The following is a 19,127-nucleotide window of genomic DNA, read 5'->3' on the forward strand; positions in this document are numbered from 1 at the left end:
GGGGGGCCAAGGGGCTGCTGCATCCCCCGAGGGGGCTGATCTGGCTGCTATTGTGGCGAACCTGGCTTCTCAGGTGCAGATGCTAATGGCTGATCGATCCGCAAAACGGCCCAGATTGTCTATTTCCTCTGATTCAGAGGGCGATGGGGCTGCTATGGCTGGAGTTACCTTCTCAGGGTCTCGCTCATCTCTGGACCTTGGGGGGTCTGAGGGGGAGGCTGAGGTAGAAGGGGTTGATAATTCTCCCCCTGGCTTGCCTGAAGAGCTTGCACTCATGGATGAGTTGGTTGCTTCTATCAAGGAAACACTGCGTTTGCAGGATGAACCCTGTCCTCCTGTTTTGTTGTCCTCTTATGGGACGCAAAGGAAACGCAAAACAGCGCAGGTTTTTCCCTGCCCTGCGGAATTTCAGCGCGCTGTTGATGAGCAATGGTGCAATTTAAAGAAGCCATTTACTGTGCCAAGTAAGTTCAAGCTGCGTTATCCATTCACACCCACCACTGATGAGCGTTGGTGTGTGCCGCCTCCGGTGGATCACGCGGTGGCGGTTTTGAATAAATCCACTGCGTTCCCTGCTGAGGATACCCCGGTGTTCTGGGACCCTACGGACAGGAGATTGGAGTCTCTTGCCCGTCATGCTTATACGGTTGCTGGTTCTATGCTGAAGCCTATTTTTGCTTCCATTTTGGCAGCCCAGGCTATTGCGGATTGGGCGCAGGTGCTCAGGCGCACCCTGGTGGCTGACTCTGCTCCACCGACAACATTGGGCTATGGTGGATCAAATTCATCAGGGTGTCATGTATTTGTGCGATGCGGACTTGGATTTAGTCCCTTTGGCTGCACGCCTCTCAAGTGTGGCGGTATTGAACCGTCGCCTGATATGGCTGAAATGATGGTCGGTTGACCAATCATCTCGCAAGACTTTAGCTAATTTGCCCTACGCGGGATCTCGCCTTTTTGGCGACTCTTTGGATACTCTGATTAAGGGAGTTTCCTGGGGTAAGAGCACTCTCTTACCCCAAACTCACAAGAATATGTTTGTTTGCGGTAAGAAGAATACTTCGTTTAGGCCCTCTCAGGGGTCCTTTCGTGCCTTTCGGTCGCAATACAAGGGCAAGCCCTTCAAGGGCCAAGGCTCCCAGAAAAAGCCGTGGGCGGGTAAGCAGAAGTCCGGCCAGTCCGGGTCCGCTGCCCATGCCAATTCGGCCTGAAGGGGTGCCCTCACCCAGTTCCGGGGTGGGGGGACGTTTGCTCGGTTTTCTTCAACCTTGGCTGGCCCGCATTCGGGACAGGTGGGTTCAGGAAATCGTTCGATCTGGATACAAGATCGAGTTTCTCTCTCGGCCGGCGGGCAGATTTTTTTCCCTCAAATCTTCAGCTGTCTCCGGAGCGCCTGCAGGATCTGCACCTGGCGGTGCGGGACCTGCGGGCCCAGGGAGTGGTGGTTCCGGTACCTCATCGGGACAGATTTCGGGGGTTCTATTCCAATTTGTTCACTGTGCCCAGAAAGGAGGGCTAGGTACGTCCGATTTTGGACTTAAAAGCTCTGAACCGCTTTTTGCGGGTTCGCAAGTTCCGCATGGAATCCCTGCGCTCGGTGGTGGCTGCCCTGGTTCCGGGGGAATTCATGGCCTCCATCGACTTGAAGGATGCGTACCTTCACATCCCCATTTTCGAGGGTCACCAGAGGTACCTTTGATTCGCCATTGCGGAGGATCATTACCAATTCGTGGCGTTACCCTTTGGTCTCGCTTCGGCTCCGCGAGTTTTCACCAAGGTGCTTGCGCCGGTCCTGGCTTTATTGAGAGCCCAGGGCATCTCTGTCCTGGGGTATCTGGACGATATCTTGATTCGGTCTGCGACCAGTCGGGCCTGGTGAACGACCTGTCCATCACGATGCAGACTCTGCAGGAGTTCGGTTGGACGATAAATTTTCCAAAGTCAACGCTGTGTCCGTCGGCTCGTCTCCCCTACCTGGGGATGATCCTGGACTCTGTTCAAGCGAAGGTCTTCCTGCCGGAAGACAAGCTTCGGACACTTCAGAACTAAGTCAGGTCCCTCAGGGACAATCAGTGCTCGTCCCTCCGGACGTGTATGAGGTGTCTGGGATTGATGGTCTCGGCTTTCGAGGCGATTCCCTTCGCCCAGTTTCATACGCGGGATCTTCAGGCGGAGATCCTGGCCAAGTGGGACGGGTGTCCGCAATCTCTGGATCTGCGGATTTCATTAAGCCGCCTCACCCGAAGGGTTTTTTTATGGTGGCTCCAGTCCCCGGCGGTGTCGGGGGGCAAGTCCTTTGTCGTGGACGGTGATCACCAATCTCTGCCTTCTGCATTGGACGGACAGGCTTCAGGGCCGTCCGGTTCGGGTGCAGACGGACAATGCCACAGCGGTGGCCTACATCAACCACCAAGGGGGCACCAGGAGTGCCCGAGCGGCTCGGGAAGTAGCCGACATTCTGTCTTGGCCCGAGATGCACGTCCCGGCGATAACTGCAGTTCACATTCCGGGGGTGGAGAACTGGCAGGCGGATTATCTGAGCCGCCAGACTCTGGACCATAGGGAATGGTCCCTTCACCCGGATGTCTTTCGGATGTTGTGCGCGAAGTGGGGTTCCCCAGATGTGGACCTGTTCGCGTCTCGTCTAAACAACAAGGTGGAAAGGTTTGTGGCAAGGACGCGCGATCCTCGGGCAGACGCCTCAGACGCGTTAGTGGCGCCCTGGCATCAGTATAGTCTGATGTATGCCTTTCCACCGATTCAGCTGCTGTCCAGGCTCCTTCGCAGGTTGGCCTCGGAACCGCACACAGTGATTCTGGTGGCGCCAGACTGGCCTCGCCGGTCTTGGTACGCAGACCTCGTGAATCTGGCGGTCGACGCTCCGTGGCGTCTACCTCTTCGAGAAGATCTCCTGTCTCAAGGACCGATATTCCATCCTGCTTTACAGTCGCTGGCTTTAACGGCCTGGCTGTTGAAAGCCAGGTCCTGAAGGATAGGGGTCTCTCCCCTGAGGTCATTCCCACTTTGATCAAGACTAGAAAAGCCTCTTCGGGGAAGATTTACTACCGTACTTGGAAGGCGTATTTTGCCTGGTGTGAGTCCAGGGGGTTTTCCCCTCGCTCATACTCTGTATCGAGAGTGTTGGCTTTCCTTCAAACGGGCGTGGACCAGCGTTTGGCGTTGGCCACGATTAAGGGTCAGATTTCTGCGCTGGCCGTTCTCTTTCAACGCCCTGTGGCGTCTAATTCTTTGGTTAGCACCTTTGTTCAAGGGGTGCGACACTTGGCCCCTCCTCGGAGGGACCCTTTACCTCCATGGGACTTGAACCTTGTTCTGTCCGTGTTGCAGCATGCTCCCTTTGAGAAGATCAGGGAGATCTCGTTGTCTCTGTTGTCCAAGAAGGTTGCCTTTTTGGTGGCGATCACTTCGGCTTGCAGGGTATCCGAGCTGGCGGCCTTGTCCTGCAGCTCTCCCTACTTGGTGATTCACTTGGATAAGGTGGTCTTACGACCTAACCCTTCTTTTCTTCCGAAGAGGATCTCGGAATTTCACCTCAATGAGGACATTGTCTTACCTTCGCTTTGCGCGAAGCCTAAGCATCCAAAGGAGGTGGCTTTGCATTCCTTGGATGTGGTTCGGGCGATCAGAGTTTACCTGTCGTCGACTAAATCCTTTCGCAAGTCGGATTCTCTATTTGTCCTTCCAGAGGGACCTCGGAAGGGCATGGTGACGTCGGCTGCGACTATCGCCAAATGGATCAGACAGACCATTGTGCAAGCCTATGCTTTGAAGGGGAAGGTTCCTCCTTTCCCTGTGAAGGCACTCTACCAGGTCTCTGAGTACGTCTTGGGCCTATCGTCATCAGGCTTCTGTGGCCCAGGTGTGTAAGGCGGCGACTTGGTCGTCCGTTCACACCTTCTCAAAATTTTACAAGGTGGATGTTCAGGCATCGGCAGATGCTTCCTTTGGCCGTAAAGTTTTTAGTGCGGCAGTGCCTTTAGGGTCCCTTGTTTGGGTCCTTGGCTGTTGGGGTGTTTTTACCCCTAGGTTACTTGTTCTTCCTGGGTTGTTGCTCCTGTTGAGCACGTTTTTCCTGTTGCCCAGTTGGTTCTCTTACTTTGGTAAGGTTCTTTTTTCTGATGTGGGTACTGCGTTGCTTTAGGCGCGGCTGCGTTTTTCCCACCCCTCATGTCTACACTGCTCTGGGACGTCCCCATTAGTGAAGATTATGAAGTGGCGGCGACTATCGGAGGACGTAAGAGAAAACTGAATTTTTGTAAAATCTTACCGTAAAATTCCTTTCTCTGAGTCCTCCGACAGTCGCCGCCCCCGCCCCTCTTTTGGGGTTTGTTTATGTACTCTACTGCTATGCTACTGAAACTGAGTTGAGAATGCAGGAAGCACTGAGGGGACCACCCCCTAGGGGTGTCATATGCTAAAAGCTTTGATATTAACAAATCTTGTTGCCTAGCTACTCCTGCGGAGCAAAGGTTAATTACCCCATTCGTGAAGATTATGAAGTGGCGGCGACTGTCGGAGGACTCAGAGAAAGGAATTTTACGGTAAGATTTTACAAAAATTCCGTTTTTTTTTTTTTTTTTTAACCTGTCGCTGTAAGCTCATGCACGAAAGAAATATAAAGTATAATAAAGTTGCGCCGCAAATTAAATCGCTGTTCAAACCACACATGTGAGGTATCGCCGCGATTGCCAGAGCGTGAGCAATAATTAAAAAAAAAAAAAAAAAGAGCTACGCTCTAACTCTAAACTGGTAACCGTTAAAATTTTTTAAAGCGTCACCTATGGAGATTTTTATTGACCGTAGTTTGTCGCCATTCCGCAGGCGTGCGCAATTTTAAACCGTAAAATGGTAGGTATTTGTTGTACATTGTATATTATTGTTGGACATTGATTTGTTTGTTTTTTCACTTAGCGCGACTTATTTTTCTATTTATTTTCTATTATTTATTTACTCGGGGTGACATCATCTTTCACAATATACAAAAAAAAAAATGGGCTAACTTTTTTTTTTAAATGCAGTAAAATGTGATTTTTTTTGTAATTTTCTCCAAAAAATGGCATTTGAAAGACCGCCGCGCAAATACCGCGTGACAAATTTTGCAATGACCGCCATTTTATTCTCCAGAGTCTTTGCTAAAAAAAAAATGTATGTGTGTGTGTATGTATGTATATGTATGTATGTATATGTATGTATGTGTGTGTATATATATATATATAATATATGATGTTTGGGGTTTCTAAGTAGTATTCTAGCAAAAAATATTGATTTTAACTTGTAAACAAGAAGTGTCAAAAATAGGCTCAGTTTTAAAGCGGAGTTACGGCCTCGAAAAAATATTTTAGAAAAAAATACCCCCAGGACAGTCAGGGCTAGTACATTTCATAATGGATAGCCTCTGAACTGTCCCAGGTCGTACTTGCCTTTTAGAAGAAATACTTACCTTGAAAATGTCTTGTCCAGTGCTGCCATCTCAGGTGTGGACAGCTGAAGCCAGGGCATCCTCTTCGGGTGTCCTCTTCGGTGTCGTCTTCGTCCCAGAATGCCCTGTACCGGCCCTGCTCGTCCCTTCCGGGGCAGGCGCGTCATCCCTGCACAGCTTCTGGGCATGCCCAGAAGCTGTTTAGCAGGGAATGACGCGCCTGCACCAGAACTGATGAGCGGCGCTGGTGCAGGCGCATTGATTCCTGGGAGCGATGACGTTCAGCTCCCAGGAGTCATTGCGGAAAGGAAGTGACGGCGCGGGCTGCGGCCCCAGAGCGAGAAAGTAGAAGGAAGGTAAGTATACTTTCTTCAAAAACAAGGTAAGTAAACAAAAAATAAATCGGGACTATCCATTTATTTTTCAGGTTAATGTCAGCAAGCGGATAGCCCAAAGTCATTTTTGAGGCCGGAACTCCACTTTATAAAGTGGTTAAGGTTTGGTTCACACTGGTGCGTTGCAGGAAACCCTGCAAATCCAGTGCGGGTTTCCACATCACGCTGCAATCGCTGGCAGTTCACACTCCCCTCTGTGAACTGCTGAGGGTGTCGATACAAAGTTAATGACACCCACAGATCACATTGTGAACCGTGAATTCGTACAGGAATCTGATCGCTTGGGTGTTCACCGATTCCTTTTGCGGACATGAAAAGGGTCCTGCAGGAATTTGGTCAGAATGCAATGCGAATTCAGCCATACAGTTTGTATGGCTGAATTCGCATCACACAGACATTGCATGTGATCTGCACAGAAATGCGATGCAAATCACATGCAATGTCTGGCATCGCACCAATGTGAACCGGCCCTAACGGGGACACAGACCGCAACAAAAACTGACAAGCATTCTAATTCCGTTGCAATCTATCCAAATTTTTTCAAGTTTTGCCTTTAGTTATACTTTTATTTAAATCACCAAAGTTAAATCTTTTGTTTTTGTCATGTATACATCAATTGGATACATTTTATGCAGTGCAATTCTTGCTATGGATGTTTAATTACCATAAAGAGAAAAGGTATTTTATATGCTATATGGAAGAACCGTAAAAACATTCAGTGTTAAACCTTGAGACAGCATGTTAAATCTCCCTCTCTGCTCTTCTCCTCGCTATTTCATTCCCTCTGTCTGGTCATATGCTCTTTTAAATTTTGCCCTTGTCGCCCCATTTTCTTAACCCACTCTATTGTCTTCTTTAGTATTACGCCTCTTCACTGTGTCCTTTCCTCTTCACTGTGGCCTTAGTTCTCTTGACATTTTGATCTCCTTCCTCTCCCTCTTCTCTGCCAGCTCTACTTTATCTCACCAATGTTTACGGAAGTGTCCCCTGTCTGCCTAAAGTTTTGTGTACTTCCTGGTCTTCCATTACTTCATGGTTCTGTGTCCCCACTGTCACATAAAGTTAGTACATTTCATTTATATCCTAGTCATTTTATGTCTACTGTACTATGACAGCACCTGGTTGTTATAATGGAGGCAGGCTTTTGGGAGCAAGCAACGCTACTTTTATCTTGGTTTTCCAATTCATCAAAACATGATCCAAAGGTGGGGTGGTGCAATCTGGGGGAATGGGGCAAAAGGACAAACAGTACTTTCTTTGATTGTACAGTAATATTTTAAACCCTGCCTTATTTCCCACACAGCCCTGATCCCTGTTTTTCAGTGGTATGGCTGGTGCTGAAAGCTGTACCCTGGCCTTAGATGTTGCGGTTTATTTTTCGCCTTCCTGCAACCATTGTTCCGACTCAGAAAATATTATCACTGTTCTTCCACACTTTTGTCTCCCCTATTGTCAATGTCCCTCTGCCTCATTGCCTGAGCCCTGTGTCTGTTCCTGTTGCCACCACTTCTCTTTACACCTATAGTCTTATCACCACTGCCTCATCTCACTCCACTGGCTTCAGTTGAGGATTTTTCCCCCCCTCCCATGCACTGTCTGGTTCTGTACCCTGCACTTTTGTTGCCTATTCACTATCCAGTCCAGCTTCGAATGGTTGCACACGGACCATGTGCCTGCTTTCCCTTCAGTCTCTCTGTTTTTGTGCACCCGGGAGGCACAGGTGCAATATCTAACCCTGCAGGCTTTGCCTGTACTTTAAGTGATACAAAACACACAGGGTTTAATTTACATTATCCCTTCTCTTTCTGTATGTGGATGATGGCACTGTAATTTTATTAAAAAAATAAACAAAAATAAAGTCAAGTACCGTTTCTAAATCTAAGCACTTTCCTAGCCTGTCTTCAGGGAAACCGTGGCAGAAGGAGCTTCTAGTACTCTTGCTACTGGTCACATGTTCATGAGGTACAGAACAAAAATAAATGATCAATAAACTGTTTTAAGTTGTCATACAAATCGATTTGAAATTACATCTGTTTTCTTTTACATGGCAATTACATAGTGTGGGGATGAATTCTGCCGCTCACGGGCAGCGTCACACCCTTCCAGCCTGTGTCTTAGAATAGGAGGAAGGTGAAGCCTCCATCAATTAAAATGTAGTATCCCCCCAACCCAATTGTGTTTAGCTGGTTAACGGAGAGGAAGGAGGGAGTGGGCTGTCATTTACCACTGTGTATACAGTCACATGTGTGACACTCTAGTTACATGGGCTGCTCAGATATGATGGGAAGAAAATGCACATGTGTGACACTCTAGTTACATGGGCAACTCGGATATGATGGAAAGAAAATGCTGAGGGTAGAAACACACAAGTCGTGCCAGTATGAACCAAGCCTAATTGTTTCTTCCCATGGCTACTCCCATGGGCCATCCTCAGATTGGTATATAACCCCCCTCTTTGCTCTAGGTAATCTAGTTTTTAATATGTCTAGTCAGGAGTAAGGACCTTGGCTCCCGGCTGGCATCTTTGGTCATAGCAATTTTTTCTCGTTCCTTACGTCTTTGTTTTTTCTCTCGGGAGAACTACAGTCAACTACCGGTCTGGGTGACAGGCTTAATAATGTAGGTTCAGTGGTCTCCCCAGCCCAGCCAGCGAGCATGTGCAGACCGCAGCTACACTTTAGGTCAGACGCAACATAGCCTCATGGATGGAGGTTGGCCCGTGAGCCTAATGTCCCTTGGCCGACAGCTCCCCTACTTTGGCGAGTGGATTCTGTCTGAATTGTTACCGCACCATGGAAGGGTAAGTACAGTCCCCCTCTCCCCTTTTGGCGTTTTTTTGGGGTGGACGCGGTAACCTCCAGAGATGGTCAGACCTGCCTGCAGGTTCCCTCCTCCCATCCTTAAATCCCTATGTGAGCTGGGCTTCCCTCACTCCCTTTCCCCCTTGTCTGGGCCCAGGGCAGAGGATGCAGTGGAGAACCCCTGGGGTCTCTTTCGCTATCCCCACTCTGTAAGGGTCCTGGGATAGTGTACGTCCTGCCCTGGTAGTCTAGAGGAGTCCCAGTGTAGGAGACCCCTAGGTGCATGCCCTACTGTTTGCAGTGTGGGTATAGTGCAGAGGGGTCCCAGTGCAGAGTGTGCAGCGGGGTCTCCCCTAACGCATGTCCTACCTTCAGGGTAGCCTTGCAGAGGGTGCAGCAATGCAGAGGGCGCAGTAAAGATCCTTACAGCTATGCTTTAGCATCTGTAGCTGATAGCGGCCATTTTCCCTTAGTCTGCCTGGTCTCTAGCTGGCGGCCAGGTTTGTGTGCCCCGGTGTCACGGGCCATTCTTCCTTAGTCCGGGAGACGCTGGAGACGACCGAAGCCTCATGGGGATGCCAAAGCTCCTCCTCTTCCACTTCAGTTTCCTCTCTGTACCTGGGACATATGAACAGGGATGGCATCCATGGTGATGCTGGGTCCGAATTCTCGTTGCTCCTCTGATCGGTAGGGTGAGTCCTTGGATGGTCCCTGTTCTCTCTCTGCTAAGTACCCTGAGCCTTGGGGGATCACTAATTGGTGTCAAAAGATAGTTTTTTTTTTTTTTACTGCAAGGTCTTCCTTTCCTTATGGAGCCTCAGGGTCACATCTCCCCCACTGACCCCTCAGAACCCCAGCTTCCCATGGTTGCACTGATGGTGGTCCTGCAATCCTTAGTGTCCCGGGAGGAAGTGGTGTGTAGACAAAGGCCCAGGAGGAAGTGTCCCCCCCCCCCCCACCTTTCGCTGCTTCCCTGTCTTAATATCACACCCCCAGATCCACCTGATAGTGAGGATGATTCCTCCATGGTCACAGCAGCGAATGAAAAAGCACTGATAAATGCATGTATCACTTCAGTGTGAGAGTCTTTAAAAATGGAGGATGCAGCTTATGTAGCCACAGACGTGGCTGTGTCATTTGGTACGCAGAAGTCACCTAGCACTTCATAGGTATGCCTTATTTTGACATCTTTTCCTGTAAGGAATGGGAACAACCAAAATTAACCTTTGTGGTCCCCAAACCTTTTGCTGTATGTTTCCCTTTTGAGGAGTCCCTTTTTAAAAAAAAAAAAAAAGCGGACTAGTCCACCAGTGGTGGACCCTCTGTTTCCAGGTTGAACAAAACAACCATGTTCAGAATCCCTGTCCTTTAATGCAGTGGTCCTCAACCCTGGTCCTCAGGGCCCACTAACAGGCCAGGTTTGCAAGATAACTGAAATGCATCCCAGGTGATATAATTTGCTGCTCAGTGATTGCAGTACTCTAGTCTGCATCTCCCCAAGGTAATACTTAAAATCTGGCCTGTTAGTGGGCCCTGAGGACCGGAGTTGAGGACCACTGCTTTAAGGAGACTCGGCTGACAGGTAAGTGGAGGCTGTGGCACGCAGCATGTTTACTATGGCTGGTTCAGCATTGCGGCCAGTCTTTGCCTCAGCCCTTGTGTCTCAGACCCTAATGGAATGGGCCAAGCTTTTGTGCCAGGATTTTGGAGGTGAGCAGGTTCCCGCTGCTTATGTTGATTTAGCGGACCAGTTGGTCCATGAGCTGCAGTTTATTTGTGATGCAGCTTTGGATACAGGTTCTGTGCTGTCCCAACTTTGTTTCAGCTGTGGTGATTTGGTGTGTGCTGTGGCCTAAGAATTGGTCCGCAGACCAAGCCTCTAAGAAAGCTCTCATTGATCTGCCCCTTCAAGGCAATCGCCAGTTTGGGGCTTCCCTGGATAACCTAATTAAGGGTATCAAGGGGGGGGGGGGGGGGGGGAGAGTACCTTCCTGCCATAGTCTAGGAAAGGGAAGGAGCTTCGTCCTTCTCAGTACATAGAAAACTATTTTGTTATTTTGAGACGGAGAATAAGGGAACTAGATCTTTAAAATCTTCCCCAGGAGGTTCCAAGCATGCTTGACCTGGTAAGCCTAGAGCTAGCTTCTCTGGACCTGCAGACAAGACCCCTTCAGCATGAAGGTCTGCCCTCACCCATTTTTGGGGTGGAGGGACATCTTCGCTGGTTTCCAGCCTCGTGGACCTTCATGAGCGTCAAGGGGATCCACTAAATTATTCTTTTGGGGGTACCCAGAAAGGGGGACAAAGCTTGTCCTTTTTCAGGTTTTTTAGGTCCTGAGTCTCCTTGTGTGGATTTAATTCCAGGTGATGTCCGAACTACCTAAGGTCCCCCCATCCCTGTCCAGGGAATTTATTTATGTAGGTCTGATTTTATTTCCGACCAGGCCATTATTCGCCGGCTGCTGTCACACAGATACAGTATCTCACAAAAGTGAGTACACCCCTCACATTTTTGTAAATATTTTATTATATCTCTTCATGTGACAACACTGAAAAAATTACACTTTACTACAATGTAAAGTAGTCAGTGCACTGCTTGTATAACAGTGTAAATTTGCTGTCCCCTCAAAATAACACACCGCCATTAATGTCTAAACTGCTGGCAACAAAAGAGAGTACACCCCTAAGTGGAAATGTCCAAATAGGGCCCAAAGTGTCTATATTTTGTGTGGCCACCATTATTTTCCAGCACTGCCTTAATCCTCTTGGGCATGGAGTTCACCAGAGCTTGACAGGTTGCCACTGGAGTCCTCTTCCACTCCACCATGACGACATCACGGAGATGGTGGATGTTGGAGACCTTGCGGTCCTCCACTTTCAGTTTGAGGATGCTCAATAGGGTTTAGGTCTGGAGACATGATTGGCTAGTCCATCACCTTTACCCTCAACTTCTTTAGCAATGCAGTGGTCTCTTTGAGCTGTGTTTGGGGTTTGTTATCATGTTGGAATACTGCCCTGTGGCCCAGTCTCCGAAGGGCGGGGGATCATCCTCTGCTTCAGTATGTCACAGTACATGTTTGCATTCATGGTTCATTCAATGAACTGTAGCTCCCCAGTGCCGGCAGCACTCATGCAGCCCCAAACTATGACAGTCCCACCACCATGCTTGAATGTAGGCAAGACACACTTGTCTTTGTACTCACCTGGTTGCCGCCACACACGCTTGACACCTCTGAACGAAATAAGTTGATCTTGGTCTCATCAGACCACAGGACATGGTTTCAGTAATCCATGTCCTTAGTCTACTTGTCTTCACCAAACTGTTTGCTGGCTTTCTTGTGCATCATCTTTAGAAGGGGCTTCCTTCTGGGACGACAGCCATGCAGACCAGTCTGATGCAGTGTGCAGCGTATGGTCTGAGCACTGACAGCTTGACCCCCCCCACCCCTTTAACCTCTGCAGCAATGCTGACAGCACTCATACATCTATTTCCCAAAAACAACCTCTGGATATGACGCTGATCACGTGCACTCAAACTCTTTGGTCGACCATGGAAAGGCCTGTTTTGAGTGGTACCTGTCCTGTTAAACCGCTGTATGGTCTTGGCCACCATGCTGCAGTTCAACTTCAGGGTCTTGTCAATATTCTTATAGCCTAGGCCAGTCATGGCGAACCTTGGCACCCCAGATGTTTTGTAACTACATTTCCCATGATGCTCATGCACTCTGCATTCTTGTTGAGCATCATGGGAAATGTGTAGAATGTTGCCTGGTGACAAGAGGAGAATTCTCCTCTTGTCTGAGGAGAGAGAGTGTCCCATCTGGATTGGCGCAAATTTAGGATTCTGAGACGGCGGTTCCCACTAGCCACCAGGCAACATTGGAAAGCAACCACCATAAACACAGGGAGCCTTAAAGTCACCAGGTTCAAGCTACTGTATACCCAAGGACATGCAGCCAGTACTGCTTTGATACCCTTTTGAATCCTATATGTGGCTATCCAAGCCAACAACGGTGCTAGGGGTGAACCAACCCGGCAACTCACTATCCTGAATTGTACCTAAATACCATCGTATTTTTAAACCTCTAGACTACGTTGAACAATATCAAATAATTCAAAGCCGATACCAGTATTTGGGTCTCGCTGCAATAAGGGGGTGCAGTGGGGGAACCAGAACCCTGCCTCTCCACTCCTTATACTTAATACTTCTATAGCCGAAACATGTCGGAACCGTCTGTTTGCACTCACATCCCTTCCGGATGTCTTCACAGTCAAAACAACGGAATCACCGGTTTTACCCAAGTAATATGTGAACTAGCGGTCTCACCGCAATTGCTTTTGTTACAAGACTATTGTTTGACTTTGACTTTGTTTTGTTTTATTCATGAAAATAAATATATTTCCTTTTAAACAATCTTTTGCCTACACAATCCCATCTTCTTGGTTTGAGGAACCAGACAATCTTGCTCTATTATTTAGGGATGACTGCAACCACCCACACTTTAGTAGCTCCATAGACAATCCCCGGGAGTTAAGAAGGGGGGAGGGACACAGGAGCCAACCCACACCACACTCCGTGCAGAATGACCCAATATCCCCTCCAACCCCCATCCACCTACTCGCCCCCTCCTGCTCTCTCCCTCCTACCAAAGACCACCGCCCCTCCCTCTGAATCATTGGTACATCCACTAGCTCTTCAAATCCCAGCAAGGATGTAAGTGGTAAATTCAACTTGCTACAAAATTCACATAGGTCTTCTGGGAATCTCAGAACCGCTGTACGGCCATCTTTTTTCCCTTTTTAAGGCAAGCCAAAATACCCCAGCGGTATAGGATACTGCATCTGTTCTGTCAAAGGGTTGAGAATTCTACTTCTTGCCATGGGGTTCGAGCGGCGGTCCGCCTACTCTGACGTCGGCACGCACGACATCATGCATTAGAGCTTCTGCCCCTTTGTTTGGATATAGTTGGCCTTGGGAATTTCGTTTTCACTGTTGTTAACTGTTATTTATTGCCGGACACAACACTCACCCCTCTGTAGAGTTGTAATTCTTCTGACACTGGTTGTAACAAAACTGAGTACCTATAGCAGAGAGAGAGCCTATACCCCCCTGGGAATGCCCGTAGACGTAACCAAACTTTTTTTCTGCCTAGTGTAATACTCCTGTAGGGGACAGTTTAACCCAATGGTTTAGAAGATCAGGAGTTGCCTGTCAATGAAACTCAGAGATGGATTTTACGGTAAGTCAAAAATCCAATTTTTTGGGGGGTCCTAAACCCTTGACTTTGGGGGAGTTGTCCTGCCCTAAAATTTATATACATTTTTAGGATATGTTCTGTAGATGGAGTCACTATCTCTACATAACTCTTACTATAATTCTGAAACCTGAAAATATCTCCTATATTTTCCAGTCTTTTGTTAGAGATGCCAGAGGCAAGGTTGCTATGGAAATAATAGCATGTTTTTATACATCAAATGATAACGCATTTCATATGGCACATTCATCTGATCTACGCCGCCTGCTGAGTTGTCATATGTTAGAATAGATTCACGCTGTGATGCTCACTCACCTCTTTTCAGATGCACATTCAAACCAAAAGAATTTGTATAACCTTAATCCAAAATTTACCCCAGCAAAACTTCTGTGACTTGTAAGGGACCACTATTTTAAGTATAGAATTAAAACCTATAGAAATTTGGATGTATACACGTAACTTTTTTTAATTTTTTTTGTTATCATTTTGGATTGCTGAGGTATTTCCCACCAGACTTCATATATTGGCTCTTAACACCTAGTTACTTGTCGGTGAATGGTCTTATGTTTACCTTTTTTAAAGTGGTTGTTAACCCCAATCAAGAAATTTGAACCAAGCACATATATTTCTGTTGTGTTTACTTGTCTCTCTCCAAAGTGCTAAGTTTAGTTTCTCTCTGCTCTTTTGTCACTCTGTAATCAGCATGTGCCATTTCTGACAAACTTTCCCCACACGTGAGATAACATGAGCTAAAATTTGTCTTTGTGGAGGGAGATGAGCACACAGCTTGTCTATTCAGAATATGCCTTTGTTCCTCTGCCTATGCGGGGGGGGGGGATGTGTCTTTTTCTTCCAGTAAGCTCTCACACAGTGTAACTGTAGTTCTCCACCCCCTCCTCTGTACTACTCACAGATGCAGATGAATTTTATCACAAATTAGCACTTTGAAAGGATGTAAGGAGAGGAGAAGGCTGCAGTTAAACAAGTAAAACATTTGTGTTTGTTTCATCTGTGTATCATCTGAGGCTATTCAATTCACTGGGTATATGTGAGGGTTTACAACCACTTAAAAGCTACCCATGCATGGATCCAAATTTTATCCAGCTTAGCAGGTACCAGATAAATTGCCATCTGCATGGCCACTGTGGTTGGTCAGAAGTTGATTTAATGATAAACTTCTAATTGACTACCCTGTCAGTATATTTCCGCTTGATTAGCAGCGCAGGCAATCGGCTGTAGCGCTGATTTGTGTATTCTGACTAATTTCAGAATAAAATTACCCTGCAGGGAGGATCCACATTGAATATGTGGATGGGGAAATTAAGTCAGTTTTTTTTTTTTTCATTCAACAAAACTAATCCTTGTGTGGCCAGCTTAAGTCAGTCTGATCTCACAGCCAAATAGTGGCTTTCTGGCCTGATATCTTCTGTACCTGTAAAGTGAAAGTGCAGCACTAAACAATAGGACCAGTAAATTTTACATATATCCAAACGATGTGTATCTTATAAACTATAAAGCGCAAAAGTGGCAGTGGTAAAAATAAACAATGGTGATGATAAAGTCCATGTTATAACTGTAAAAGTTCACAAAGAGAGAATAAGAATCCTGGTGCAAACACAGTGCTAAAAATTAATCGTACCACCGTCTGTGTTTCACGAATATGTCAGTCCACCACCCAATGGTGATATTCCACTTACCAGAGAATATGGACTTGGATATCATCGCACGAGTCAACAACACTTGAATGGAACCATAGATGGTGTTCAGAAAGCAGTTCTGAATGTCTCCGTTCGTAGCTTCATGATGGGACCGCCCTTCACAATGTTGTATCCTACAATGCCTTGGACCATAGGGATAAAAGAAGCCTCAGCATAGTGTAAAACTGTAACTTTAGGTTTTATTTAAAAAGTAAAAACACCTTACATCCCAGGTACAAGCACCTCTAATAAAATCAAACCTGAAATAATGGAATGCAATGGCCTGAATAGCCAGAAAATCCACTCTGTTTCATCCTCAGAAATCATCTGGGGTTAGATCGAAGCACAGACGGTGGTACGATTTAATTTGTATCACTGTTTGCACCGCGATCCTTCTTCTTCTTTGTGGACTTTTACAGTTATAACATGGAATTTATTACCACCATTGTTTATTTTGACCATTGGCACTTTTGCACTTTTATAGTTTATAAGATATACATTGTTTGGATAGATTTTTATAGTTACTGGTCCTATTTAGCGCTGCACTTTACATATACTATCGCAATGTTTTGTCTATTGTAGTGCGAGCAGCTTTGTACATTAGAATTAGCGTGGTATTCTTCCACATATCTTCTATACCTGAAGCATTTATTAACCATTATTTAAGCAAAATAGAAACCTTTGGATCCAAGTTATGTTTTAGGCCTATTATGCAAAAATATACAAGCCATAACAGAAACTTGGTAGGGAACAAAGGCTGCCCAGTAAGTACTAGTAGTATGTGTGTGTATATGTATGTGTGTATATATATATATATATATATATATGTATATATATATATATACATATATATATAGAACCAAAAGAAAAGATGTCCAAGGTAGTCCCCATGTAACATAAATATGACACAACAAAATTTTGCATCATATTACAAAATGCGAACCTCTAATGCTTTCAGTGGGTTCTGCTTCTTGTTTCTCTTATATGAAGTATTTGGCTGAAATGGCAGGTCGGTGTGTGCATCTATAAATAAGCATACTGTAGTCCAAAAAAAAAATCGCACTACACTCATCCTTGTTTTTTCAGTCTTGTCTCTGTGCCAGCATAGTTTATGTGCAGGTCGTGCCTTCCCTGGTCTCTTTATGCATGTCTAACCTTGGTTTTTCTCAGCTCACACCTTGTAAAGAAACTAATGAGCACAGTGTATCCTGCTGACCCACATCCCAACACTACAGATTTACATTTTTAGCTCTGAATTCCTCTCACAGGAACTTACTTATTGACCCACATCTTGTGTTTTGCAGGTTTGATGAGCTGGTGAAAAGGTTCAATGTCGATTATCATGCTGGTGGCTCCACTCAAAATTCCGTAAAAGTGGCTCAGGTTAGTTGCTGCTGTGTGGCTGCATTTTTATAGAGGCTTGCAATATTTCCATTGCAATGTTAAATACACAGGGGCTTATTTAAAGACACCCAAATAATGTGCGATGTTACCTTATTTTAAAATCTGCTTTTGTTTTTTTTTTTTTTTGTTTTTTTTTCTCTCAATCCGTCTAAACCAGATATGAAAAGCAGCGTAGTTTAAAATGGTTCCAAATTAGGTTCCATCAGTGCAAAATCAGTATGAGGAGCACTACTAGCCATGTGAATTGTCCCTTGTGCTGCTCGCACTTGCTTTAATTGAAATCTTCCTCCTCCAATTCCCCATACCGCCAGTGCTGTAATCTTCTGCATCTGGGAATTAATAGAGCCGAGGGACCTGTTATATGCACTCATCAAGAGTGCTGACTACATATGCCCTGTCCGCCCACTTCCTTTATTCATAGAATAAGCTTTTCTAGCTTTCATGAAAAACTATGAATGGAAGTCGGGCGTGCATACTTGGCACTTTTGAGTGCATATGACCGGTCCCTTGCCTTTATTAACCTTCACCATACTCGAAGATTACATCAGTGAGGGTAGGATATGGGACTGGAAGAGTAAGATTGCAACTAAAGCATAGCCAGCAGCACAAAAAACACATTGTTGATAGTAAGCAAAGTCCCTTTTGATTTGTGAAGACAGTTTTTATAAGGAATGAAAATCTTGTATTTAATCTTTAATAACAAACCTCCTCTGACCTAATCAAGGTAGACTGATTTATTATACATAGAATTACCCAGTTGCCGACCACCTTCCACAGATTTACTGGTGGCTCGGTTGGGCAAACCAATGTGTCTGTACGTCGGACGCATGTGCGCCCACTGTTCCCGCAATATGCTTATTCGGTTTAGAACCGATCAGTCATCAGGTCCAGGCCAATAATTTTTGGCCTGGACCTGGTGATCAGTTCCAACCAATTGGAGAACGTCCTATGCCTGTGCAATGTAAACACAGGCACAGGAAATTATGCAATCTTCTCCCCTGGAGCCTGTCAGAATGTTTATACTGCTCTGAATATAACGGTGTCTATTTATGTCAATAAGCAAAGATCTGTGCGGAAGGAGAATCTCAACTTATTTCCACAAATCAATATGTAGCGAATTCTTTTTATTGATTCCTTTTTAAAAGCATATACCAATCTTAGTGAAAACAGTCTACAGTATGGAATATATAAAATATTTATTCACGAGACATGTAATCACGATAAATGATCAAACTTGAAATGACACAAAAAGATAACTTTACAAAAATATGAACTTCAAACAATAAATGCAATGTGATGTGTAGCTCAATAATGAAAGTTAAAATAAAGCAAGATTACATTTTTCTCCAGGTATAGTATAAACCATAAATGAATGTTCTATATAGTCAGACCACAATTGTCTGCGCAATGCACAGCCTGATAGTCACTCCACTGCAGATGAAGCGAGAATAGGCTATGCAAAACGTGAGACTAATACGCCAATATGCGCTAAATCTGATATTCATAAAAATGTTATAAAAACAAAATCAGCTTTTTAGAGAAAAATCTACATATGGTTTATACGGCTGGGATTGTACTCTCGTTACCCTTGAATATGTAATGTAAAACATTTAAGGAAGTACATAAACCAATATTGAATAATAATCAAGTAATTAGCAAGGCATATTTACCATATTTAAAATGGCTGCTAGCTTAAAATGGTCGTTACCAGAGTCCTTAAGATGGTTGCCTCTCCAAGATGGTGGCCAGGTAGGGAGGAGCTTCGTTTGGCGTCCCTCAAAGTTTCAGATACATGATGGAGCAAAATGGAGTCTGTATAGATGAGTCTATGCATAGCTGTAGTAGCGTGTGTATTGTATGTGTGATGTATGTTGGGCAAATGTCATGTGTGATGTGTCCCTCTCTCATCTGGGATTGCCTTTCTATATGGTATAGAACAACGGATTATTAAAATTACCATAAGTTAAACCCAGAAGGAGTGACATTATCCCCATTGGCTGGCACATCTTATTCATTAACTGGTGATGTCATTGGGTGACACCTCTTGGTTGACCAGAATATTGAATTAAATGATATCTCCATATTTAAGAGTATCATAAAATAACATAAAAAGTATCCATGCTCTCATCTATTAC

At 45.6% G+C, this 19,127-nt stretch overlaps 1 protein-coding gene across 4 annotated transcripts in view; it reads left to right on the forward strand.

Moving 5' to 3' along the window:
- Positions 1 to 19,127, forward strand: part of ADK (adenosine kinase) — a 320,703-nt gene that overhangs the window by 129,510 nt on the left and 172,066 nt on the right. For all 4 annotated transcript variants that reach the window (XM_082268425.1, XM_082268428.1, XM_082268426.1 and 1 more), the window contains exon 4: positions 16,893 to 16,971. In XM_082268425.1, the coding sequence (XP_082124551.1) occupies positions 16,893 to 16,971 (79 nt within the window). The remainder of the gene's footprint in view (positions 1 to 16,892; positions 16,972 to 19,127) is intronic.

This window comes from Pelophylax lessonae (assembly GCF_965119305.1).
Source record: "Pelophylax lessonae genome assembly, chromosome: 9".
In the NCBI taxonomy this organism is placed as follows: Eukaryota; Metazoa; Chordata; class Amphibia; order Anura; family Ranidae; genus Pelophylax; species Pelophylax lessonae.